This window comes from Ursus maritimus, unplaced genomic scaffold (assembly GCF_017311325.1).
Source record: "Ursus maritimus isolate PB19 unplaced genomic scaffold, ASM1731132v1 scaffold_33, whole genome shotgun sequence".
Classification (NCBI taxonomy): domain Eukaryota; kingdom Metazoa; phylum Chordata; class Mammalia; order Carnivora; family Ursidae; genus Ursus; species Ursus maritimus.
Window position 1 is genome coordinate 25,180,586 of NW_024425897.1, and position 26,927 is coordinate 25,207,512.

At 56.6% G+C, this 26,927-nt stretch overlaps 1 protein-coding gene across 5 annotated transcripts; it reads right to left on the minus strand.

Moving 5' to 3' along the window:
* DHX37 (DEAH-box helicase 37) lies at nt 1-26,692 on the minus strand. Of its 5 annotated transcripts, none has more exons than XM_040620032.1 (27): nt 26,489-26,689; nt 25,140-25,309; nt 22,784-22,896; nt 21,035-21,365; nt 17,944-18,092; nt 16,740-16,832; nt 15,218-15,314; nt 14,250-14,363; nt 13,965-14,066; nt 13,592-13,706; nt 12,011-12,106; nt 11,480-11,559; nt 10,579-10,723; nt 9,928-10,004; nt 9,331-9,563; nt 8,093-8,204; nt 6,549-6,655; nt 6,220-6,408; nt 5,238-5,362; nt 5,036-5,152; nt 3,630-3,802; nt 2,751-2,865; nt 2,466-2,603; nt 2,170-2,264; nt 2,001-2,074; nt 651-748; nt 1-494 (listed from the first exon to the last, which is right to left on the minus strand). In XM_040620032.1, exons 1-27 carry the CDS (start codon nt 26,592-26,594, stop codon nt 409-411), a joined length of 3,450 nt encoding a protein of 1,149 aa, XP_040475966.1. In that variant the 5' UTR covers nt 26,595-26,689; the 3' UTR covers nt 1-408. The 5 variants fall into 5 exon arrangements, 3 of the variants coding, with proteins under 3 accessions (XP_040475966.1, XP_040475967.1, XP_040475968.1); XR_005831776.1 differs by having other exon boundaries at nt 457-494; nt 2,001-2,093; nt 26,489-26,692; XR_005831775.1 differs by lacking the exon at nt 1-494 and adding an exon at nt 1,315-1,392 and having other exon boundaries at nt 26,489-26,692.
* Nucleotides 26,693-26,927: the final 235 nt, after the last annotated feature.

Consider the following 26,927-nt stretch of genomic DNA (forward strand, 5'->3'; position numbering starts at 1 on the left):
TTCTGATAGCTGAGATTTATTAACAGCGACATGCGTGGCAAGGGAGCACCACCCCTGCTGGGGAGGGGATGCAGAGGAAGGGCCCGTGGGCACCCTCCGGCTGGCCGCCGCTTCGCCCTCCAGCCCTGCTCTGCGAGGGACTAATATAGTCCCCAGAGCGGCATGTGAAGTAAAACCATTCTCTGCCACGTAATAAATAGCTATAAAAAAGCCCCCCGGGGTCAGACTGCCCAGGGCAGCAGCAAGTTATGTCCAGAGGTCTTGTATCCAAGATGAGCGAGGGTTTCCAGGGGCTTGACCCGCCTCCCAGGAGGAGTCCACAGACCAGGGTGACCAGGCTGGAAACTGGCCACCGCCAGCGCCCTTGGTTCCCCAGACCAGTCCCCAGCCTTGCAACCAAGCCTCAGGTCAGTGGTCAGAGGTGGGGGGCCAGGCTTTCTCGACGTCGGTGTGCATGGCCTCAGGGAGCCACTGGCAGTACTCAGCCAGTAGGTCTGCAGGGGGCAGGAGGGAGGGCAGTCAGAGTGGCTCTGGACCCGGCTGCCCGCTGCAGGGCAGATCCTCCCACCAACCCTCGGCTGCCTCGGCGGGTCCCATCTTGTCCACTTGCAACCCCCTGGCCACGGGGCACCTGCCCTGGTGAAACTCACATTTGGGGTTTTTCTTCCAAGCAGCCAGCAAGGCCTCTCGGCAGTTGGCTTGCTCAGCGACAAGGGCTCTCAGGAGACTCTCTGTCCTGGGCTGCAGCCTGCAGGTGGGGACGCAGGTTGTAGGGCATCACTGTGCCCTGAAGCTGTGGGAAGGGGCGGGTACCACTGCCAGGCCAGCCTTACCTAGCCTCTGTCACGCTGGGGGTGTTGGCTAAGGAGAAGGATCTAGACTCTATCACCCCTTCAACCTCATCTACTTTTACACTTGAATCTTTGCGGCCTCTGATCTGCCACCGCAGCTTTCCTCATGGTCCTTGAGTACTCCCACCCAGGCCGCTACTGTACACGCTGCTCATCCCACCGAGAACCTTCCTCCACATTTCTGCTCACAGCCTTACCCCCTCCCCATCTGCTCGGACAGACTCCACTGGACGTCCTGCTCTGTCCCTTTGTAGCCCAGTCCCCACATGCCATCTGTCCTAGTTATGTTCTCTCTGGTGTTAGCTTCCATGGGGATGGCGCTGTGCCCGCATCCTAGCACGAGAACATGCCTGGCACACAGCAGGTGCTCACGCTGTCTGCTGGGTGAATGACTTGACCGGCAGGGGGCACCTGGCCCATGCCCCCACCCCGAGTCCCAGGGAATGCTGGTGCATGTGCACACCTGCCTGCTTCCTCTGTGTCAAGCCCCCTGCACCATCTAGGAGGCCAGCCTTAGGAAGGGGGAGGTGTCTTCTTGGAGCTGGGCCATGAGCAGAAAGAAAGCAAAAGGGAGGAGCGGGGATAAGCAGAAGGTTGTTGGGATGGGGAGGGCGGGTCTGTGCTCAGCTGGCAGGCAGCCCCAGGGCCTGTGTGCGGGATGCCTTCTGCTGACACCTGGAGCTCAAAATGGGCTGACTAGGGTCTCCCCAAAACCTCAAAAGTGACCTTATTTAGAAAGAGGGTCTTTGTGAATGTAATTACTTAACAGGAGCTCACACTGGATTGGGGGGGGGTGAGCCCTACATCCAGGGACTGGTGTCTTTATAAAAAGAGAAAACCCAGAGACAGGGAGGCACAGCCACGTGAACACAGAAGCAGGCATCGGAGGGATGTGGTCACAAGCCAAGGAATGCCCGGATGCACCAGGAGCTGCAAGAGGCAGGAAGGGTCCTCCCTCGAGCGTGCAGAGGCAGCACAGCCCTGCTGACACCCTGACTTCCAACTTCTGGCCTCCAGGGCTGTGCGAGATAAATTTCTGGTGTTTTAAGCCCCTTGGTTGGTGGTAATTTGTTATGGCCGCTCCAGGGTACTAATACGGGCCCCCTTCCCCACCACCTGCCACTCTGATGCTCCCGGGGAAGCCTCTACCTGGCCCACGTCTTCAGCATTGTGCTAGGGCTGGACAGCAAGCAGCCCCGGTAGGAGGCCAGCTTGTGGAAGACCTGAGGAGAGACCACAGGACTGGGTGAGGGGTCCTGGCTTCACCTTCTGCCCAAGGCACCAGGCAAGGGGCCGGGGGAGCCACTGGGCTACCTACCTGTCCTTCCAGCAGAACCCGGGCAAAGTGCTTGTAACAGTCAATGCCCTCTGGAAAATCCACCTGCACCGCAGGGAGCGGCCAGCCGACACGATCTGGAGGGCAACAGCCCATGAGCGAAGGACTGGGATGGGTCCCCACAGGATCCTAATCCCGTCCCTGAGCCCCACGTCCCACCCAGCAAAGAGGCAGAAGGCCTGAGGTGACACGGCCCGTGACCTGCATTTCCAGGGCACGTGGTGTGAGGCCATGTGTCTGCTGGTGCCTGAGGCTGGCAGGAAGTCGACCCAACTCACAGAACACACTGGCCCGGTGACACAGTACCCGCCCCTTCTCCGGGCAGTAGGCGGGGGGCGGCTCCTCCAGGGGCTTGTCAAACTGGCAGTAAGAAGGCAGCAGGACCGGGATCCACTGGACCTCCACGGCCGAAACACCTGGGAACCGGGAAGAGAAGGGCCGGGGGTCGCAGCGGACACCGCTGTGCGGGAGGGGTGCCAGGTTCTCCCCCCACAGGGTCCCAGCGACACAGCTCACCAGAGCTGCAGTGGGTCAGGCGAGGGGCCAGCCACCAGCCTGGCTACCTTTCATGTACATCTTGGTGGTCTCCACAATTTCCTGGTAGACCACAAACTCAGGGAGCTCTTTGAAAAGGACGGAACTGGGGTGGATGAAGACAGGGTCATCAAGGAGAGGGGTCTGCAGAGAGATGGAGAGTGAGAATGAGTCTAGGAGAGGCGCAAACACCAGTGACATTAACCCACGTGAATTCGATTTTACAGTCAGCCCGAAGGGCAGGAGAGCGTGTGGTCGGTCAGCCGCCACCGTGGCCGCGTGGGCCTCTGCACGCGGATATGCACGTCGGGCGTATCTGTGTGCGGAGCAGCACTGACCCCGTGGCCACCGTGCTGACCCAGGCTGCCACAGGGACGAATCTGGATGACGGGGCGCCACGTGAGAGAAGCAACACACAAACCGCTAACGTGAAATGTCCAGAACAGGCAAACCCACAGAGACAGAGAGCAAATTCACGCGGTGGGGAGGTGAGCAGAAAACGGGGAGCCACTGCTAATGGGCGTGGCGTCTTTTGGGGGACGATGAAGACGCTCTGAAGCCGACTGTGGCTGTGGCCACACAGTTCTGTGGAGATGGAAAACCACTGAACTGCACACCTTAAAATGGGGAATTCCCTCTCAAAAAAGCAGTTACAAAAATAAAGTTCGGGGCAAAGCTAAGGCCCAAAGGAAGATGTGACCCTGTCGCATACACTGCCCTGATCCTTGGTGGGGACTTTCCCAGAGGCTGCAGGGACTCCTGTGTCAGGAGGAGGGGGCCCCCAGCAGCCCCTCGCCAGGTCGGCTGAGTGTCCAGGCTGGCAGGACGCCAGACAGATGGGGAGGGCAGGGTGGCGGGGAGCCCGGCACAGCGACCGGCCTGCGCACCCGCACGCCCCCGGGGCCAACCTTGTAGGCATTCTTCCACTTGTCGTCCAGCAGGTCCTCACTCTGGACCCTGCGGGCCAGGTGGTCACCCAGGCCGGCCACCACGATCTGCCGCAGGTAGGTCACCTGGCTCTCGGACGGCGGCTGCATCTTGGGGTCCACGAAGAGCCCGGCCTCGGGGCACACGGTATTAACTGCAGGGAAAGCCAGGTGTGAGAATGGTGAGGCTGGGGGCTGCCTCTGCCCGGACCTTCTGGAAGGTCTCACACCATTGTGGAGCTCCAGACGTGGTTGTCTGCTCCCTTTGGCTCCTCTCCACTGAGGCTGCCGGGCAAGGCAAAGCCCATAGCAGGGCACCGCTAGCTGCCTGCCCTAAACCCACGTCCTTCTCTTCCTTAGGACAAACACCCAATTCCTTAGCGGGCAGCAGAGTGAGCTGCTAAGGGAGACCCTCTGGGCCTGCACGTGACTTCCCCCTTGGCCTGAGTGCAGGAGCACGTGTGCCCGGAAGGGACCTGAGGAGCGGGTCATCCCCGAGTGTGCACAGCAGGGCGAGACCGTCTCCTCTGGAACTCCTGCTGAAGCAGGCCTGAGATCGGGCGAGCCCTCACCCTCTGCGAGGGGGGGGGGGGAGGATCTGAAGCTGTGGGGACACCTTAGAAGGGGAGGAAGGTGGAGATAGGGGCTTTGGGCCCTGCAGCTTGGAAGGGAACACAGGAGGGAGAACAAGAGGCTCAGGACCAGGAAGGAAGACTGTTTCTGTGCCGAGATTTGCTATTTAAACCTCCGCCTTTTCTACAAAACCTTTGGCAAAACATATGCTGTTTAATGTAAAGAAAGAGAAAAAAGGAAAGAAAAAGGAAGTAGGTCCAAGGACAGAAGGCAGAAGCCCAGCAGCCCCCACACGTGGCCCCGGCATGGTTTCACACAGGTGTCTCCACCAGCTCAGCCCAGGGGCAGAAAGTGGGGGACTGCACTGCCAGCTGCTCCCTGACTCCCAAAAGGGGGCCTCCACTGGGTGCAAGGGAGGGGAACCCCAGGATGAGACTATGGGGCCCCGGGGCTGCTGGGAAGATGTGGCAAGCGGCAGGGCCAGGCCTGTCCTGGGGACAGAGGGTAACGAAGAGAGGTATTATTAAGGAAAAGGGAGACCGAGGAACAGCCTCATGGGAGAGAGTGTGCACACTGCCCCCTCTGTTGGCGCACACGTCCAAGAAGTGGTCAGTACTGGTTTGGGTTACAAATAAATCTCAGTGAGCAGGTGAACTTGCAAATGTGGAATCCATGGATAATGGGGATTAATGGGACATAGTTAACGCCGCTCAAAACAACTTTAATCGTTAAAAAACAGTCACGTTCTCTGCCAGGTGCTGCCCGAGATGGGGGGACCGGGGGAGGCCCCAGAGGCTGGCGTGGGGGGACGGTACCTGCAGTGGTCAGCTGGCCCCGCAGGCGCCGGATCTCCATCATGGCCTTGTACCGAAGCCCGTTGGCCTCGCAGAACTGGGGGGAGCAGCCAGAGTACTCGCAGGCTCCCACAGCACCTGTGGATGAGGGGTGCGCTCGCTTGCTGCCCCGCGCCTGGCCTGCCTGACCCCCGCCACCCCTCCACGCCGACCAGGCACGCACCCAGCAGCACCATGATGTCTCCGAGTTTGCGAGCGGCCCCTTGCCCCGCCCAGATCCTCTTCATCTGGGCCACCCGGGCCCGCCTGTCCTTCAGCCTGGAGAGCTCCTCGTCACTGGCCGCAGGTCTGCAAACACACACATACACCACCTGGGCTACTGGCCTGGCCGCCCTTGGGGCAGCGGGGGCAGAGAAAATGTCTGGGGAAGCCACTAACAGGGTTAAGGTCTTGGGCTAAAATTCACCGCCTGCAGCCCAGGAAATTAAAAACGTGCGTGTTTCCTAGGCCAACCACTCCACACCTAGAGACTGATAACAAAGAGATAATCCAACAGACGGATAACATCACACGTGACTGCGCCACTTACAAGTGGTGACAAAAACCCTGAACGCTGCCGCTACATCCACCGCGCGTGGCCCGGATAAGTGACTTACTGTCACGGCTCCCCAACCTGTAAAGAGCTGACACCTGGGTTAAGGTATGCGTCAGGCACGGTTGGGGGCCCTTTGCTCGTGTTAACTACTTTAACCCTGACAACAACTCCATTACTATTAGCGTCTCACCCCCATTTTCCAAGTGGGAAATATGAGGCACAGAGAGGTGAAGTCACCTCCCCGAAGCCACACAGCACGCAGTGGCAGAGGGAGATCTGAACCCAGGTGGTCTGACCCAGACCCCGGGCTCTTAGCCATTACACGCTCAGGGCTGCTCCGGAAGCGAAGACAGAGCTCTGCAGGGACTGCAACGCTGCTGGGCTCAGGCAGGACGAGCACTAGCACGAGGCCACCGAACGCGCCAGTGAGTCCCCCCGGAGGCCAGGCTCCCGGTCACCACTCAACACAGGGCAGCTCCCCTCTCTGCCTCCGGCCTGAGCAGGCCCCCTGGTGCCCACCCGTCCAGCTCAGGCCGGGCTCCCAGTCACCACTCAACACAGGGCAGCACCCCCCTCCGCCTCCAGCCTGAACAGGCCCCCCGGTGCCCACCTGTCTAGCTCCTCGAACAGCTCCCGGACTGTCATGGCGGCCACGATGGTGATGGCGTAGGGCAGGCAGCCGTGTTGCCTGCTCAGTGCCAGCATCTTGGCGTAGCGGGGCGCCACGGGGAATGTGGCCATGGTCCTGCCCAGCGCCGTGATGGGACAGCTCAGCCGGGACCTCTGCAGCTGCTTCATGCTGGAGGATAGAGGTGTGTGGTGGTGGTGGTGGGGCGTCGTGGCCAAGCGGCCCTGGTGCTCAGGGCAGCTCAGGAGGGAGAGGGCCGAGAATAGGCTGGGAACTGGGCTCTCTGCTGCCCCCACACCCACCCTACCTACCTCTCTGTTTTCTGGGGTGCCTGCAGGGCACCCAGCGCGACTAACAGCTCCTCAGCGGCAATGAGGGCCTCCACGGATGGAGGGGTTGGAAAAGGGAAGTTGATGACCTGGACAGGGGGACACGTGGTGGGGGCAGCCATGAACACAGAGAAGCAAGCACAGTGACCGCAAGGGGGAGCACAGCAGGCCTGGCAGGAGGACGGCACTCCTGCACCTGTCCTGAGACCACTCACACCACTGGACACTCAGAAAGGAGCCCTGGGCACTTTCCATGTCTGTGAGCCAGGAGATCCCCAAATGTCCCCTGCCTTCCTTTACTCACACGATCCACGCACTAGAAAGCACGTATTGAGGGGGCGCCTGGGTGGCACAGCGGTTAAGCGTCTGCCTTCGGCTCAGGGCGTGATCCCAGTGTTATAGGATCGAGCCCCACATCAGGCTCCTCCACTATGAGCCTGCTTCTTCCTCTCCCACTCCCCCTGCTGTGTTCCCTCTCTCGCTGGCTATCTCTATCTCTGTTAAATAAATAAATAAAATCTTTAAAATAAATAAATAAATAAAATAAAAACCCCTTTGTTAATTTAAAAAAAAAAAAAAAAAAAAAAGAAAGCACGTATTGAGCGCCCAATGTGTACCAGGGGCTGTTCTTGGCCACAGAGATCAAGAAAGCACATGACAAAGGCTCTGCCTCAGCCAGAAGGGCCCCAGACTACCAGGGAGTGAGCATGGAGACAAGCGCAAACGTGCCCGCATGACAACATGGTGAGGGGGTGGAGGGACCGGGCTCAGGGACGGTGGCACCTGAGAAACGGTGATCGACTCAAAACAAGTGTTCTGGTAAATCTGCATACGCCTGTGTTCACAGCTGCTCTGTCCCTAACGGCCAGAGATAGAGACAACACAGGCATCCAGTGACAGATGAATGGCTAGACAGAACGTGGCCCGGCCCCACGATGGAGCATGACTCAGCCGGAAAGGACTGAAGTACTGACACATGCCACAGTGGAGGTGACCCCTGAGGACATTTATAGGAATGATTCCATTTATATGAAGTGTCCAAAACAGACAAAGCCATAGAGACTTTGGGGTTGGGAAGGAAGGAATGGGAATGACTAGTAATGGGCCCAGGGTGTCTCTCTGCCTACACCAGCACCCCTGGAGCAGCAGAAAGGCGGGGGACCCTTGGACAGGGGCAGTGTGAGAATGTTCCTGTTGCCAGACAGAAGATTGTGTCACCAGAACATTCTGTGCGCCCCAGGATGACAGCCCTCTGTGCTGTGGGCAGACCCTCTGGGTGTTGGAAGGGTGCAGCCCTGGGGAAGCAGGGGGGTCTCGGGAGGTGGGAGGCCCCAGGGGCATGTGCTGATGCGGCATCCCGCAGGAGAGCACCAGGTAGCTGGGCTGGCACTGCTGGGCTCAGCTCCGGGCCTCCCTGGGTCTCGGGAGCTGGCCCAAGCGGTGTGTGTATGTGGGGAGCCTATGCAGACACAGTGCGCTGGGAGCTCAGTGGGGTGCGGGGGGCCAGGGCTGGGGCCGCCACTGACCTTCTCAATGTTGAGTGCTTTCATCTGAAGGATCAAGTCTTCAACCGGCCTCCGGGCCATTTCAGGAGGAGGAAACTGCTCAAAGTCACTGAAAACCGCAGAGGAATAGAGCCTGGGCCAGGGGAGGCACCAACGATAACAGAATTATTTTATAAATAAATAAAAGGGGAACTCAGGCAAGCTACCTGGCACTGGATCTCCACTGGGCCACTGACGCGGTGCATACCCTCCCCCTGCCTCGTGTTCACCTCCCGCAATGGGTTCGGCAGCAGGTGCACCCCGAGGGTGGGACGGATGTTCCAGCCGCCATGTGGGGGATGGAGTGTGGCGCCTGGTGCGCAGTCCCTGGCAAACAGTAAGCACTGTCACTTCTCACTAGGTTTTTATGCACGATTTCTCAATTTCCTTTTTTCATAATTTAAAACAATATCAACAAAACCAGCAATAAAGCTATCAAAAATTAGTAACAGGACACAGACTGGGAGAAAATACTTGCCAATGGCACCTCTGATGCAGATCTAAGACCTGCGTTAAGAAAAGAACTCTTGCAGCTCAACAATAAAAGACAAACAACCCCATCAAAATATAAGCAAGAGATCTGAAAAAGCATCTCTCCAAAGAACACAGACAAATGGCCGAGAAGCACAGGAAAAGACGTGCAGGGTCATCAGGCACATGCAAACCAGGACCGCGGCGCGCCACCACAGCACACTTCCGGTTTTAAAAAAATGGAAAAATAACAGGTGTCAGTGAGAACGTGGGGCAATCAGGGAAAACCTTTGTGCGCTGCTGGTGGGAGCGCCACAGTGCAGCCGCTGTGGGACACAGCGTGCGGCAGAGTGGCCACGTGACCCAGCAACCCCTTCCCAGGGACAGACCCAGGGAGACGGAGACACACGTCCAAGAGTGGGGACAGGAAGGTGGGGTGCGGGCCTCTTTCGGGGTGATGAGAACATCGGGAACGGGCTGTGGTGATGCTGCACACCCCCGAGAACACTAAATTCCCCAGAAATGCAGGCTTCAAAATGGCGACACTTCACCACCATGAAGCTGTCCCAAAATAAAACAAAAACAAAGCCGCTAAAAGTAAGTATTTCGGGGTCAGATTAAAGAAAGAACACAAGTGTCTGAGGGCCAACGAGGCCCCGCAGAGCCTCCCGAGGACCGTCTCCAGTGGGACAGCACTCGCTGCTGCACAGTGACCCCCAATGTCACTGGACAGGCCCAGGGAAGCCCACCTGTAGCAGTGGCCTGGCTCCATCCGACCCGCTCGGCCCGCCCGCTGATCGGCTGAGGCCTGTGACACCCAGGAGACTCGGAAGGACGACACACCGGTGACACGGTCATAGTGTCGCTTCTTGACCTTCCCACAGTCCACCACGTACTTGATGCCCGGGATGGTGAGGGATGTCTCGGCCACGTTGGTGGCCACAACACACAGCCGTGTCCCCTCTGGGGGAGGCTGGAAGACCTGGGATAGTGGGGGAGGGAAAGCAGTAAAATACCACCAGAATCAAGAAAGAATTTGTGGGACAGATGCGGGGGGTGGGGTAGGGGAGCCAGGAAATTTCTCTTGATCACAGAGGAATCAGCCAGGCTGGGTTGGACCCCAGAAGTGGCGAGGGTGACAAGCACTCTGGTTCCCTCAGGCCACAGTGCTCCTGAGCATAACTGCAGGGAAGCGTTCCTTTTCTCCAAAGAGATCCCAACACCCTTTAAAACTGGGGGTACTGATCAAGCCACAGATGACGAGGACAACCCAGGGCCTGCCCCGCCCTTCTCTTGATGCCCTTAGGTGCCCCCAACCAAGCATCCACCCAGGCCCCACACGTTACCTGCGCTTGCTTCTCTGGGGCCAGCAAAGAGTAGAGTGGGAGCACGTGGAGGGGGAGCGAGGCGTCTGGCTGCTCACCTGCAGGGAAAGCAGAGGCCCGCTGGCACCCCCGAACGCCCTAGGCAGGCTGCCCAGAGCCCCCCAACCAGTGCTGCCTGTTGCCAGGGGCCTCTACCCTCTGCACAAGCACAGTGGGCGAGCAGTCTGGGTCAGAGTCTGAGAAGCTCCATGATCCTGATCCAGGTGGGGAATGCCCGCCTCGCTGTACAATCTCCTTCTTGGAAGTCTGGCCACCAGTCTTACCGCCTGCCGGACGCCCTCGGGAGAACCCACGTGGCCTGGGACCCATCTCCAAATGGGGGCCCTGGAACTGGCAGCCCTCCAAGCCAGCCCTGAGGCCTGTGTTTACCCAGCAAAGCTGAGCACCCCCATTACAATCAACACTACAGATATCCGAGGGTCTACCCTGCCAGAGAGTTGAAAGAGCTCAGCAAACAGCAGGCACAGAGCAACAGAAAGCCCAGCTCTCTTGAGGTGTGAGACAAAGAAGTCTGGGCCTAACAGTGGGACCTGGTACACAGCAGGCGCTCAACAGACACCTGCTGAATGAATGACTGAAGGAGCATGAGCAAGGGCCCTGCCCAGGCCACACCTCCATCTGTTCCCTCGTCCCCCAAGTCCAAGTCAAGGTCGGAGCCCAGGGCCTCCTCTTCCTCGTCCATCTCTGCCTCCCTGTCCTCGTCGCCTTCGCCGGCTGGCAGCACCGAGTAGTTGTCCAAACTGATCTGGGGCAATGTCTACGGCAGACAAGACGTCAGAATCACAGACTGCAGGAAAACACTGGTCACAGGCAGGAAAGACAAGCGTGTTCAAGCACGAGGCCTCAGGCAGCTCTGGCTACCGTCCCTGCCCTAACACTAGGGATAACCACAGGACTTATCTCACAGGGTCACAGGCCTGCTGTGAGGACTGAGTCGACATTGGACGGGCACTCAGAGTGCCACCTGGCGGGTCCTAAATGCAGCAGGGGGATTAGTGACTTCCAAATGATGATGCTGTTACCCAGGGATCCATGACAACAATGTGGGGACACCTGGGGAGAGCATCCCCCTCCCCAGTTCTGCAGCCAACACCAGGGACCCAACACCAGCCCTTGTTCTGCCTGCCCTCCCAGAGATCCTCACAGGGCCTGCTCAGGTGCTCAGGGCCGGCCTTCCAGAAGCTTCGTCCTGGCCCACAGTACAGGGAACCTTAAATATTTCAAATCACAGCCCACCCTGCAGCCTCTGGAGCAGCACCATCCATCAGAGCTCCCTTCCATGGCAGGGATGTTCTAGACCCATGCTGCCCAATACGCTCACCAGTAGCCCCAGGTAGCTGGCTACTGAGCCCCTGAAATGTGTCTGATGTGACTGAGGAACTGAATTTTAATTAATTCTATTTCATTTTAATTAAATTTGGCTCTACACAACTACATGCGGCCGTTGGCCACCACAGAAACAAGGCAGCTTCAGAGCCCTGAGCTGCCCCCTACCACACAGTCCTCTCCATACCGCTGCCTGGGCCTTCTTCGCCCTTGTCCTCGACTTCTTAAACTTCCGCATTTCCTCTACTGAATCTTCTTGATCTTTTTCTGCAAGAGGAACAGATGGAGGAGGAAGACACCCTGAGGCCAGAACCAGGCTAAAAAGACTGTTCTTCACTGTCCAGAGTAAGGTCGCTATACTGCTGGCCAGTTCTTTTTTTTCTCCTTTTTAAAAGATTTTATTTATTTGCGAGAGAGAGAGAGGGAGAGACCAAGCACGCATGCGTGTGCACATGAACAAGGGGGAGGGACAGAGGGAGAAGCAGGCTTCCCACTGAGCAGGGAGCCCAATATGGGGCTCGATCCCAGGACTCCGGGATCAAGACCCGAGCTGAAGGTAGATGCTTAACCGACTGAGCCCCCCAGGGGCCCACTGCTGGCCATTCCTTGGGGAACGGGGCAGCTGGGGGGCAGGCAAAGGTGCCGGCTCTCACACAGGGAGGCTCCGAGGCCAAGGCTGACAATCCGCCGGATCTCGGGCCAAGTGCTGCCGGGTTACCTGGGGGCCTGCGTCTGGTGTGCGGGAAGGCTCTCCTCAGCCTGCGGCACAGCGCGTGCACCTCCGCCTGCCCTGTCAGGAACACCAGGATGCCGCCTGCGGAAAGAGCGAGACCCCTCCGCTATCGGTGCACTCACGGAGCAGACACCTACTTAAGCACCACCTGCCGACGGCTGGGCGAGAGGAAGCGCCGGGCACAGCAGCGCCGAGACGCAGACGAGCAGGCGGAGGCCGTGCGACGGGCAGCTGGACAGAGCTCCTGCACGACCTGGCTGCTCGACTCCTGGGCATAAGCGCAGAAGACCGGGAAAGAGGGACGCAAGCCAGAGCCGCACGCGGACGCTCATGGCAGCGTCCGTGAACTGGCTAACGGACAAACCGGATGTGGTCCATCCACACAGCAGAACGTGGTCTCCCCACAAACAGGAGTGAAGCGCGGACACCCGCCACCACACGGATGAACCTCCAAGACGAGATGCTCCGGGACAGACGCCAGGCAGAGGCCTACATATCGCCTGGGTCCGTCCGCACAGGACACCCAGGATGGGCGGAGAGACAGAAAGTGGAACGGTGGGGGCCGCGGGAGGGGGCTGGAGAGTTCGCGTTTAGCGGGGACGGGGTTTCTGCCGGTGGTGACGAAGATGCTCCGCAGAGGGATGGCGGGGATGGCTGCACAGCACACGCACACCTCAGGGACACAGGTCTGCTTCCAGACCACCCCAGGACAGCGCGTCACACGAACTGTCCGCTGTCCTGGTGCCTATGAAACCCACGTGGATGCTACGCTGTAATCTGTGAAGAGTGTAATGGCAGTGTGTCTAAAAACCAACTCCTGGGCCGCCTGTGTGGCTCAGTCGTTAAGCGTTTGCCTTCGGCTCAGGGCGTGATCCCAGGGTTCTGGGATCGAGCCCCGCATCGGGCTCCCTGCTCTGCTGGGAGCCTGCTTCTTCCTCTCCCACTCCCCCTGCTTGTGTTCCCTCTCTCGCTGGCTGTCTCTCTCTCTGTCAAGTAAATAAATAAAATCTTAAAAATAAATAAATAAGTAAATAAAAAATAAAAACCACCTCCTATACCTTAACTAAAAATACCTTATTACTAAAACTGCTACCATCATCCGAGCTTCCAGCGAGTCGCCATCACTGACCACAGATCACTGTAACAAACGTAATAATGAAGAAGTTTGAAGTACCGCGAGAATTACAAGGATGGGACAGACACATAAAGTGAGCTAATGCTGTTGGAAAAACGGGACGGACAAACTTGCTTGACTCAAAGTTGCCCATAAACCTTCAGTTTGTAAAACAAAACGCAGTGTCTGTGGAGGCCGGTGAAGCACAGAAACGAGGCCTGCCTGTGCTACAAGCACACGAAATGCCACCGGACTGCACACTTACCAACAGTTAGAATGCAAAGCTTCCGCTACGGACAGCCCACCACCAGGGAAGAGCCGGCGGCGGGAGGTGAAGCCCGGGGAAAGGGCGCCACACGGGGAGAGAACAGCGACCAGGAGGCCAGGAGCCCCGAGCCTGCACACTGGAGTTCGGAGGGGAGGTCCGGCCTTCCTGGTCCCCAGGGCCTCACCTGCCGGCAGCATGCGGTGGATCTTGCAGACCTTCCGGAAGCACTCGCCACTATAGTCTTCTAGCGGGGTCCGCTTGTTGAAGTGCACCGTCACCGGGAACTGCCTGGACTCCACCTGGGACGCATCCCAAGGAGGTACTGGGGCCGCGTGCTGAGCCTCTGACGCAGGGTGGTGCCCCCCTCCCTGACCTATCCGACCTCGGAGCTCTTAGTTCAGAGCGAGCAGCTCCCTGACGCCTCCCAGTACTCACTCCCCAGAGTGGGGCCTCCACCAGCAGAGAGGGCCCCCCCAGCACTCAGCCTCCTCCCACCCGGCGTCTGTCAATGCCGACCTGCTCCCCCCGCTGGCCCGAGGCTCTGGCCCGGGCGCTACCTTGACGACCGGGGGCGGCTGGGGGAAGAGCCGCTGGTTCTGGGTGAAGTCCTCCACCCGCAGCGTGGCCGACATAATGAGCAGCTTCAGCGGCAGGTGCCTCTGTGGGACGACAGACTCGGTGACGGAGGGCAGGGTAGCAGCTCACGAGGCTAGATTTCAATGGGGTGCAGTCACACAGGGGTTGTCATGCGGACAGCCACAGCCCTGGCACTGGGCCTAGGGGCTCCTGTTCTCGGGACACTGTCTCAGAGCAGCAGGTGGGCGTGGGCCCGGGGGTTCTACCTTCGCCCGGAGCGACACGATGCGGGACAGGAGGCCAATGAGGATGTCCGTGTACACGCTCCTCTCGTGGGCTTCGTCGATGAGCACCACCTTGTATCTCAGCAGCAGGAAGTCCTGGGGCGGGGCAGCGTGTGAGGCCTGCCAGCCCAGGCCCGAGCCACCCCAAGGTCACTCACACCCCAAAACTCCCCCTCAAGGAGCCCCTGTCCCAGCTGGCATGGATCCGGGAGCACCTGGTCTGTAACCTCAGGCAAGTTACTTCACCTCCCTGTGCTCGCTTCTCCACCTGTAAGATGGGGCAACAGGACCCACCTCATGGGGTCACAGTGAAGTGTCCACGACAATCACTACCTGTAAAGTGCACGGCCCAGGGCCTGGCAGAGAAATTGCTGGAGGAAGGGCAGCTACCATGCATTACAGTCAAGCTACCAAATCCAGACGCCTGTAGGGCAGGGAGGGCAGGCAGGAAACAGAAACGAGGAGGTGGCAGGCAGGACCGAGGGCAATCGGACAGCGTATGCCACACCAAAAGCAGCCGTACTCAAGCACATTGGAGCCGCATTCACGGCCACCTTCCCAGGCGACCCTGGCTGGCATCCTGGCAGGAGGCAGGTGTCACCTCTGCTTTCCCCAGAAGTCCTTGCCCATGTGGCTGAGGCACGAAGTCTGTAACCCAAATCACAGTAACATGAGTTCACATGTAAGGAGCACCTGCTAGGTGTTATGCTAAGATGCCTTCGTGCGTCATAAAACTTCTGCTTCAAAACAATTATATGAGGGAAGTACAGGCTTGCAGATCAAGAAGCTGAGGCTGAGAGAGGGTAGGTAACTTGCCCAAGGTCACACAGCAGTACCGTGCCATGTAATGCTTTGCCGGCAGTCGGCAGGCCAACTGCTCACCTTCAGCGTGACATGCGAACTCCCCACCCCATGCCCATCGGCCTTGCTCTGTGAGATGAGTGACCAACCTTCTGGATTTCCTTGAGCAACACGCCATCCGTCATGAACTTGATTCTGGTCTCTTCGGTCACGTTTCCTTCGTATCGGATCTGGTAGGAGACAACCCTGCAGAGACAGGCTCCAGCTCAGGGCGAGCAAGGCCCAAACCAGCTGCAGCCACATGGCCACACCAAGGCGGACAGCGGAGGCCTAGCCCAGCAGCTCCCCCAGCAAGGCACAGATGCCGCCCGGCCCACGCTCCGTCGCCGATGCAGAGGCCGTCAGAGCGCTCTGGAAGATACGCCAACCAACCCCTCGGGACCTCGGCCGCAGCGCGATTCGAACAACCAACTCTGAAAACCTTTTAGAAGAGAGTACAGACACGAGGACACTCCAGAGTTCCTCCAGTTTTAGTTAGGGTAAGGGCATTACAAATGCTTTAAAGGGGCCTTACCCTAAAAAATAAAATACAGTCTTGATCTTGTAGTCCCACACAGTGCAACCTTGGGGATGAACTCTGCGGCCAGCACTGGCTTCTAAACTCCTGGGGGGTGGGGGCAGGGGCCGCAGGTCAAACAACAATGGCCATGACTTGACGATCACTGAAACTGGGTTTTGGGTCCGTGGGGGCTCATTCACTAGTCTTTCTACTTCTGTCCATGCTTAAAATGTCCACAATAAAAAGTTAAAAAGGATGAGAATAAAGGCCAGCTTTGTATGTATTGTTATTTCCAGCATATACCATTCAGTGCGACAGGAAAGACATGAGAGTGTGGGCAGTAGGAACCATCTCTGTAAAAGTCAGATAGGAAGAAATACAGAGAGATGCACACAGGTGCTTGTCTGTGCCTACAACCGTCTAGAAGGATCCACAGGAAACATGCTGGGGGCACCTCACCCCCACACCAGGCAAACCGAAGAAGCCTCCCGCACTCGCAGGCCAGTCCCGGGAGGGGCCGGGTACACAGCAGGCGCTGCTCCGTGAACAGTCAATAACAAGGCACGTGAAGGGAACTCTGATCTTCTGTGCTTTTTCAATTTTAGACCACGTGGGACATGCTACCCCTTCGAACCTGAATACCACAGTCTAGGCTGGGGCCCAGACATGCGCATCCCAAACACGGCCCTGGGCCTTCCTCAAGCAAGTGCCATACTTGCGTTGTTCTGTTTTCCAAACACGTCCTACAGCCTTACTGCCCGCAAAGGGTCTGTGCCCGGGAAGCTTGCCTCAAGGACCTCCCCGGCGCCGAGCACTAACCACTGCCCGGCGCATCCGGCCGCCCGCTGCACTGCCTGCCCCAAACCCCTGCAAGGGTCCACAGTGCGCTGTGCGGGAAGCGAGTGCGAGGGCCTGGCTGCCTCGTCCTTGCTCCGTGGCCTCCTCCCCAGGAAGGTCGTGCTGTCCAGAGTGTGGGAAGCTTTCTTGCACGAGGAGACCCTTGTGCTCACATGCGGAGGCCACCCCCCCAACCAGCACCCTCGGGACGGACAGGCCCACGAGCACGGCCAGAGGACCACCCTCAGCCCTTCTCCAGAAGGCAGAGCCCTCACCTCTGTGACAGATTCATCTCCTTGGCCACCCGCTGGGACATGGCCACAGCAGCCACGCGGCGGGGCTCCGTGATGCCGATGATGCTGTTGTCACTGGGGGAGGGAGAGCACAACACATCAGTGGTGCTCGGGCCCACTTGTCCGTCCCAAAGTCACACGCGGTGCCGTGTCAGGGGTCAGGGTGAGGAGCGGCCCTCTCCAGGGGTGATGGGGCGTGCACCAGACAAGGCACCGCTGAACAGAAGGGATCAGCCCACCAGCGGGCACACAGACGCTCTGGCAGTCACAGCCCAACAGAAACCACGCATCCGCTGCCGGAACAGGGCCCGGGTGGAGCTGGCCCTCAGCCAGCAGGGCATGTGCTCCCCCAGACAAGAACCTACCAAGGGGACAGGGGCCGGGGTTCTAGGCTGTGCAGAAAACAGTTAACGCAGCAGGCCCATGCTGCTCTCCTTAGAAAGGTCTGTGTACTGGGCTGCTGGTGGCTGGCGTCTGGGATCTGAACTCTGGGAGGGCTCCCGGTCCTGTGCCCGGACTGTTTGCACAATGTGGCTCATGCTGGACCACCTGCTTTCCTTCTGGGCATCTGGGCTCGGGGAGGTACTAGGCAGAGGGTGCCGAGGTGACCCCAACAAATACCCTGGGTGCTCCATCTCTACTGGGCTCCCCTGGTGACAACTCCTTACACGTGTTGTCACAACCTGCTGCTTCCGTGTGACTCTCCCGGGAGAGGGCTCTGGAAGCCTGTGCCTGGATCCCCCAGACTGCACCCTATGTGCCTCTCCCCTCTGCCGGCTGTGTTCTGTGCTCTTTTGCTCTAATCAATCACACTCATGTGTACAGCTACAGGCCGGGTCCCGTGAGCCTTCCCAGCAAACCCATGACACTGGGGTGGTCTTGGGGACCCATGACACACACGTGGGTCAAAAGTGCCAACAGGAGGCAACATGAGGGAATGTAGTAAGCTAAGCATTTTACACGAATTCCTTCACTCTGTCTAGGAGCTTGGTGCCACGGCCGTCCTTATCTCACAGCCGAGGACACTGAGGCCCAGAGAGGTTAAGCAGCTTGCCCAAGCCGCACTGCATATAGATGGCAGAGCCAGGATCAGCTCCGTGGGGGCTCATGTTCAGAATAACGTCTGGGGATTGCACCTCCACTGACACCCGAGGGACGTGCGGACGACCCTGCGGCCCGCCCCCACCTGCTGTAGCCTGCTTCGTAGAGAAACTGCGGCACCTGTGTGGTCTTCCCGCTGCCGGTCTCACCACACACGATGACGATGGGGTGCTCGGCCACCGCCTCCATGATCACTTGTTCTTCAGCGAGAATTGGGAGCTTCAGCCGTTCTTCCTGGCGAAAGAGAGAAGTCAGTGCTCCGGGAATGGGCGGGGGAGTCCTCTGCAGAACGGCAGAGGGGATCAGCAAGACTATCGGGGGTGACGTGGTTTCCGTAAAGGTGCCCGTGGGCGCGCGGATGCCGTGAGCCTTCCTAGCAAGTCAATGACATCGCGCCACGAGAACAGGTGAACCCCTGACTGCTGAGGAGAGGGACGGAGCATAGCCCGCAGGAGACAGACACATGGGCGGGGTCCTTCTGTGTCAGAGCGGATATTCTCGGGGACAGCCTGGCTGGGCAGAGGGGCCGCTGTGCGACACGGCAGTCTCGGCTGTTGCGGGGAGCGGGGTGGATGGGGTCAGATATGATCATTCCAGTAAATAACCTGGTGCTAATTTTGTCCAAGTCAGGGATGTGTGACCTGGCAATTGTTCCCCCAGACATGTACTCCGGAGCAGTGACTTTCTTTCTTTCTTTTTTTAAAGATTTAATTTACTTATGTGAGAGAGAAAGAGACTGCGTGAGTGAGCGCCTGCATTAGGGAGGGGGAACAGAGGGAAAGGGACAAGCAGACTTCCTGCTTCCAGATCCCACAACCCTGAGATGACGAAACCAAGAGTCGTATGCTTAGCCGACCGAGCCAGCCAGGTGCCCCCAGAGCAGTGACTTTCAAACCCTTCTTCCCACAACCCACACAGAGAGCACATTTTATATGATGACTCAGTACACATTTATGCACACACATACACATACACACGCACATAAAGTTGACCCCTGAACAACACAACGTGGGCTGAACTGTGCAGGTCTGCTTCCTCATGCACAGATACTTTCCCTATAAAGAAAGTACAGGACTAGGGGCACCTGGCTGGCTCAGTCAGTAGTGCATCTGACGCTTGATCTCAGGGTCATGAGTTCGAGCCCCACGTTGGGCATAGAGCTTACTTTAGGAAAAAAAAAAATACAGGACTATAGATGTGTTTTTTCTTAGGACTTCCTTAATAACATCTCTTTTCTAGCTTATTATAAAAATACATTATGTAATACATATACCACACAAAATAAGTATTAATTGACTGTTTCATGTTATTGATAAGGCTTCTGGTCAACAGTTGGCTATTTGTAGTTAAGTTTATGGGGAAGTCAAAGCTGCATGTGGGATTCTGACCGCATGGGGAGTCAGTGCCCCAACCCCTGTTGTTCAAGGGTCAACTGTAGCATACGCTGAAGGAGTTTTATGAACCACTGCTTACCCTCATTCTGTGAAGCATGCTCACATGCTAATTCAAAGACATTCTATTCTATTTCTATTCTATTCTGATTGCTTCAAAAACAAAAAGTGCTGGTCATCTCATGACCAATGACGGCTGTGACCTTCAGTGTGCAAACACTGCCCAAGGGAAAATTTTGCACGTGTAAGGAATACTTGTAAGCAAATACTTGAACTGTGCTCTCTTCATGCACTGGAACACTACACAGCAGGGGGAAAAATAACCCCCCAAACAAATGAACTTCAGCTACATGCATCGACGTGGATAAATAGATCTCAGAAACATAAAACTAACAAAAAAGCAAAATGCAGGGAGAAAAATGACATGATGCCGTTTGTAAAACCAGGTAAACCTAAGTAATAAATGGCTTGGGAATATGTACGTGGAAAAAGCAGAGAGAAGAGACGGGATGAAGCCAGGATGGGGCAGCAGGGCCACCTGGTGGTGGAGCAGAATCCCACACCACCACCAGCCATCAGACGGTGCTGGGCTCTGACAGCACCTGGAAGGAAATCTAGGGGTGCCTGGGTGGCTCAGTCAGTTCAGCGTCTGACTCATGGTTTCAACTTAGGTCATGATCTCGGGGTCCTGGGATCAGGCCCCGCACGTGGGGCTCTGCACTCAGTAGGGAGTCTGCTTGGGATTCTCCCTCTGCTCCTCCCCCAGCTTGTGTGTGCGTGCTCTCTAAATAAATAAAATCCTTTAAAAAGATCCTCTCTCCCCCTCTCCACCTCATCCCTGCTTGTACACACTCTCAAAAAATCAGTCAGCTTGCCCTAGCTATATGTAAGCACATAACCGTACCTGTAACTGAAACCACCGTTTCAATAAGTACTACTTATTCTTACCTAGAACACTGCACTGCTATCTTCTGTTCTTTTTTTTTCCATTAAAAAAAAAAAAAAAAAAGGAGCCGGTCACATCCCACCAGTTTCCACAATACAATCTGTGGTCTGAAACAGCCCATCTCGGCCCAGGCGGCCTCCTGCCTCAGGGACTCAGCTCGGCAGTTCTAAGTGTGGGACAGCCCCTCTCCTCGGCTCCCGCTGGGCTTAGTGCTTGCCCTAGATCGCTTCCCAGCCCTCCTGTTCTCTCCTTCATGGCCCTGATCCTTTCCAACGTGGCTCTTGTCCCTAGTCACAACAGTGTGGGGTCACTGTCCGCGTCCCCTGCTGGGCTGACAGCCGGAGGCTACAGATCATCGCACTTCCGGGGCCTGGCCCACAGCACACACTCACGCACGGAGGTGGAGTGCCCCCACACCCCCGGTTCTGCAGACGAAGAAAGGGAGGCCCAGGAATGGGGCTAGAAAGTGGTGAAACTAGCTGTCCACTTCAGGTCAACGGAACTCACAGCCCATGCTCTTGTCTGGCTGAGTAGCCGCCTGGACCAGGACCCACGGTCAGAGGCCGAGGGTGATGGTGACCAGGTGGTGGCAGAAGCAGCTGACACCCACACCAACAGCCCTGAGCCCGTGCTGGGCCTGCTGTATGCACATATGTCCCTGCGTGTCTGTCTCCATGACATCCCTACCAGGCAGGTACGTCTGTTCCCGTTCCAGGCGAGGCTGCTGGGGCACAGGAGATGACGCAACCTGCTCGTATCACAGGGATACCCCCCTCCACATTCTCAGCCCCCTCACTCTGCTAGCCTGAGCGCTTATCACAAACACCAGAGCAGCAAACCTGCATTTCAGGGGTGCGGTTCACAGGGATGAAGACGGAAGGCTTCGCTGGGGGCCTGGCCAAGGTGGAGGCCACCCCTGGAGGTGCCGAGGTAGTCCCGGCCAGAGAGTGTTGGCTACTGGGCCCTGGGCTCCCAGGCCCAGCCCCTGGTGCAGCTGGCAGCACCCCTGCACCAGCCTGCACTGGCTCAGAGGCAGGGGCCTCATTGGATTCAGACTCCACTGAAGACTCAGAGTCCTCCTCTTCCAACTCCTGGCGATAGCGCTTCCGGTGAGCCCCGCTGAGGCTGCTGATCTTCTCCTGTCCCTGGGCTTCGATCTTGTCAGACTTCCTGCCGGGACAGCGAAAAGTCAGGTATGAAAGCCCTACAATACGCTGGTCAACCTGATGCAGTTCTGTTGCTATATACCCCACAGAAGTCAGGATTCACAGGCCACACCTTTTCCCACCTCAGGGCCTTTGCACTTGCTATTCCTGCTGCCTGCATATACATTCTATTCTCCCTTACTTGACTCAAATGTCACCAAACAGGGAGACTGTTCTGAGTCCTCCCATCTCCCTCTACCCTCTTTCCCTGCTTTATTTTCTGCCTAGTGCCTGCCAGCACTAGAGATAGACGTATTCATTTGATTACTGCCCATCTCTCTACCATTACAATGTAAGCTTCTTAAGGGAAGCTTACTTATTATTTTACTTATTATTTTAATCTTGTGTACTCCTCTACCCTCAGGGCCTAGAGGAGAGCCTGGGACATAGTTTGCACTCACAGCAGCCATAAATGCACAATGCTTAAGGGAAAAGGCCAAGAGTAAGACAGCAGTGCATGGCGGGTCTAGGGTAGGAGGGGCACATGGGCTCCGTCTAAGGCTCGGCTGCCCTGCGGGAATGCCAGCTAGTATGGCTCAAGACCAGGTGGGAACCTGATTTTAATGGGACATCTCCCATTTCTTGAATGTTTGTTGTATGGGGTTGAACAGTGCCTCCCCAGAATTTACGTCCAGGGACTCAGAACCTGACCTTTTTGGAAATAGGGTCTTTGCAGATGTAATTAAAGTAAAATGAGGGCATCCTGGATCAGGGTGGGCCCTGAATCCAATGCCTGGTGTCCTCACAAGGAGAGAAAACAGAGACGCAGACACAGACAGGAGAAGACCACGGAAGACGTGGAGACACACCAACTTCAGTGTCATGTTGGCAAGGCGGAATGCCCAGGACTGGTGGAGACCTCCAGAAGCCGGGAGAGAGGCAAGGACAGATTCTCCAGTTTCCGGGAGGGCCCAACGCTGCTGACCCCCTGATGGCCAGGGTTCTGGCCTTCAGAACCACGAGAATACATTTCCCTTGATTTAGGGCATGGGTTTTGTTACGGCTGCCCCGGAAGCCTGAATGAACACACTGGCAAAAAACCTGAATGTCTTCGTGACACGATATAAACCAAACTTGCTAATGAGCCAAACCTAATCCCTGACTGCCTGAAAGCAAATGCCAGCCTCCTCGTGTGTGCCAGAGCTGGAAATCTGTACTGCAGGGCTCTGTGTTGCAGGAAACCCCGACGTGGCTGTACTGAGAAACTCTGCAGCCCTGTGTGTCGCCGGGGTTGTGGCAGCATCGGGGGCTCTACCCGCCGCAGGCAGGTTAGCTCGAGGGCCACTGTGCATGTCTGATCTCCTAACGCTCAATCCCGCGGAGGCCCCCCCTCCCCCCGGCACTGACAGGAGGGGCTGGCCCCAGAGAGGCCGGCGCACTCACTCTCTGGTGTGGTACATGCGGTCCCCAGTGCCCAGCTTGGACGCGGTGTAAAACAGTCTCAGCTCGGCTTCTGAAATCTGGACTTGACTCAATTTCTGCAGCATCTCTGCTCGCTGGGGAAGGAAACAAGTGTGTTAGACATCTGGCAGGACGACCCTCTCGTCAGAAAGGAAGCAAGACTCTACGTCAGATTTCGGCCTCGTTAACAACTCGTCTTTTTAACCCAAAGGTCACATTACAAGTGCTGTGCAGCGGTCTTGCCTCCCCGTGAGCCGGGGGGGTTTCTACCCCCGGCCAGAGGCTGGCGCAGGATGAATCAGGCTGTCTCTGCATCACTGCGTGTCAGGAGAGATTACGCACCATCCAGATGCCCATCCGAGGGACACCGAATAAAGCAGGGCCCGTGTGTGCAATGCGGCGCTCCCCGGCTGTCTCACGGGGAGGGGAGGCTCTCATGCGCTGGCCAGGGGTCCCCACGCAGCCTTCAAGAGAGCAGCCCGTGGGGCAGGGACAGCTGGCCTCCTTCCCCTCGTGAGCGATTCAGTTTTATTACTCTTGAAACTCTGTATACGCACTTCTGTACGTGCTTCCGTCTATGTATTTTGCAATCAATAAAAGGAAAAACCATGTACAGATGGTGGGAAAAAGTACAGTGCAGGGTTTTAAAAGGATACCGTCGGGGGAAAGTGAGCCTCCCTCTGCTAAGGGCCCCAGGGCCTGAGTGTCAGGGCTGCAAACAAGGGACCCTGGGTGGTGACCTCGACAGAAAGGCAAATGGGAATCCCGTGAAGTCTCTGGACTGGGGTTCCTTGGTCTCTGCGCTGTAGGCATTGTGGGCCAGAGAACATTCTGCTGTTCTGTGTGCTATTAGCCATGTGGCGGCGTCTCACGCCTCCACGCCTCCACGGGGTGTCTCCAGATGTGGCCAGAAGTTCTCTGGGGCAAAACTGTCCTGGTTGCACATCACTGCCCCAGATCCAAATACCATTTCCAGGAAATTTGGAAGGGCAAGGGGATGTGTTTAACTTTACCACAGAGATGAAGTTTTAAAAATGCAGACTATGGGAAACTCTACAGGCAACCAACCTAATTTCCTTCAACAAATAAATGACAAGGGGAAAAAACATGAGGTGGGGTAGGGGAGCATTTATGAAATAATTGGAAATTTAACCATTTACTGGATATTTGGGGTTTTTTTTTTTGATATTTGATATTTTTAAAAAATTTAGATGTACTAATGGTCTTGTGGTTATCTTAAATGGTCCCTATATTAGAGATACAACTGGAAATATATATGGAGAAAATATTATGCAGAGGGGGTTGAATGGTGTTGTCCCCACACGCCCAATATATGCCATGTCCTAGAATGTGATCTTATTTGGAAAAAGGGCCTCTTCAGATGTAATTAAGTCAAAGATCTCGGGATGCGATCCTGCGTTACTCAAGTGGGTCCTAAATCCCAAGACAAGTGTTCTTATAAGACATACAGAGAGGGGACAGCCATGTGAAAACAGGGGCCAAGACTGGAGGGACGTGGCCACAGGCCAAGAACGCCTGGGGCCACCCCAAGCTGGACGACAGGGAGCAGGACCCTGCCCCACACCTTGATTTCACACTCCTGTCTGCCAGAACTACAACACAATGCATCTCTGTTGTCGTGAACCGCCCAGTTTGTGGTCCTCTGTTTCAGCACCCCCCGGACCCAAATACAGATTTATGCTACCCGGGCTCTGACCGGGGAGGTGGGAAAGTAGACCCTGTGGAGATGACCAGGGGATGGGGGGTTGACAGCTGCTGGTGCTGGTGACAGGTACACGTGAGTTTAGTGTACGAAGCTCTCCATTTCTGTAGATGCTTGAATTTCCCATTATAAAATGTGTTCCTTAAGAAAGTATGAAGGGAGAAAGGTTGAAATTCTCCAGAATAAAGTCAAAAAAATAAGTGACACAGAATGAGTGGGACATAAAAAGAAAAGAGGAGCATGCTGACGGGCTGACTTCCCAGTAACAAACATCTGGCCTCAACAAACCTGGGCACGTCCAGACTGACACAGACTCGTCGGCAGGCTCCTGGAGGGTCTGAAGGCTCTGGAGCTCTCTCAGGTATGGGGGCTGCTAGCCACAGTGGCCATTCGAATTTAAATTAAAATTAAATCACATAAAAAATTCAATTCCTCAACCATGCTAGCCACACGTGCCTAATGAGTACTATATGGGATTGTGCAGACACAAAGCATGAAGCTAATTCGGGAAAGTTTGGCCGGACATTCATGCAGCAAAGATCAAGTTGGGGGACACAGACCCCGCCTCTCCCCAGTCTGGGGAGCTATGTGCAGACCCTGACAGAACAGGCATACCTGGCTCTTTTTCTCCTTCTGTTCTAAGATTTTCTGCAGCATTTTCCGCTCTTTCTTGGTCAGAGGCTTCTTCTCCTTCTTCGACGGGGGAGGGGCTTTGGGCTTCTTTTTCTTCTTTCCCGGCAAAACGAGTGCATTGCTCGCATCGACTCCTTTCAACGTGTCTTTGTCTGAAAAGACACACTTACCTGAACCCCCAGCCCAGGGACAAGAGACCACAGAGGCTTGCAGTATGCCAGAGTCAACATTAATGCCATGTTCTCTGGGGTGACTCCGTGGTGCCTCTCATGGGCACCCTGCCCCACGTGTGAGCCCCCCTGAATGCCCACACAGGAATGGGGGTGCAGGCCCATCACTGTTCCCTCAACTTGTCTGCCCAGCACCCACCATGCGTTAGACTCCGTGGTGACCCAGGGCCCCTCCATCCTAGTGGTCAGGGGAGAGGGAGTGGGGTGCCAGGAGGGAGGGTACATGCTGCCAAGAGCGCTCCCCTCAGAACGTGGTCCCTCTTTCAGCAGAGGTGAGGTCAAAACTATTTCCATAATACTACTACAATGTTCCCTGAAGCCTCTGCAAAGCACTAGGTATTGAGTCTGTGCCGTTATCTACTTTTCAATGTCATAGTTCGAAAGTACACAATCTACATCTCAATCCAGCTCAACCTGCGGCAGCCCCTTGGGAGCACCTGTTCTGCCTGCCCTCTAAGACTACAGCTCCCTCTTTCACTGCTCCCTGTGGGCAGCGTCTGACTCCCACCAGCTCCTCTGGCTTTGTCCGTCTTTGTGTCACAAAGTGTAGGAGAGGATGTCTGTCTCCTCCCACGAGCATCAGCTCAGCAGGGCACAGATAAAAAAAAACAAAACAAAACAAAGAAACCCTCCCCTTCTGTTACATCTCCTACAATAAATCCTGGCACACGGTGGGCGCTCCTGCTAACAGGGAGTCTGAGCAGAAATGTCAAGCAGCCCGGAGCTGTCTGGGCTAAAAAACGTATTTAGGGGTCGCTGGCAAGATTATAACAGAAGCCAAAGAAATAGATGGGATTACTTTATTTTCTTGCCCACATTCCCCATGCTACTAAACTAGGGCTGGGGGCTCCTGGCTGGCTCAGTCAGAAGAACGGGGGACTCTAGATCTCTGAGTTCGGGCCCCACACTGGTCGTGGAGAGGACTTAAATAAAACTTTAAAAAACTAGGGCCAGGCTCCATAAGGGAGAAAGCCTCGGGATTGTCCCAAATTCACCGTTACAACTAGACTGTCACTGTGTCCCCCTCTTTGGATCATCTGAGGACACCCCCCCGCCCCAGAGCCGCGGAGGCAGGGCGCAGGCCAGCCCGGGCCGCCTTACCCTCTAGTTCCAGCCGCACGGGGGGCGGCTCCGGGGGGCCCTTCGAGGGGCCGGGGGTCGCCTGCAGGCGCCCCTTGACGTTGTAGCGCCGGCGCAGCTTCCCCATGGCTCCGGGTACTGGCCGGGTTCCGGCGGGGCCGCGACAGTCGCTCACCCCGAAGCCCAGCCCACGTGGGAACCCAGACCCCTGTCTTAGGCCGCAAGACTTCCGGGCTGAGTTCTCGCGAGATCTGAGAATACCGGGGCCTGGGGGCGGGGCCTGCGGAAAGGCGGGGCGGGGCCAACTTAGAGGCGGGAGCGAAGCCTGAGGTCGCAGGGGAGGCCTGAGTTTAAGCCCTGAGTGGTTCGCACGTGGTGTGGCCGAGTCTCTCAATCTGAGTCATCTGCTAATACTAATTTGGTTACTTGGGAGTGGAACTGTTTTGTCACCTTTTAAAAT

Bases quoted from the DNA above. Each gene is read 5' to 3' on its own strand.
- DHX37 (XM_040620032.1), bottom strand. From the start codon at position 26,594: ATGGGGAAGCTGCGCCGGCGCTACAACGTCAAGGGGCGCCTGCAGGCG. The intron at 6,656-8,092 runs GTCAGTGGCGGC...CCCCCTGTCCAG, and splicing joins AAGCACTCAACATTGAGAAG to GTCATCAACTTCCCTTTTCC. The intron at 2,265-2,465 runs GTGAGTTGGGTC...GTTGCCCTCCAG, and splicing joins TCACCGGGCCAGTGTGTTCT to ATCGTGTCGGCTGGCCGCTC.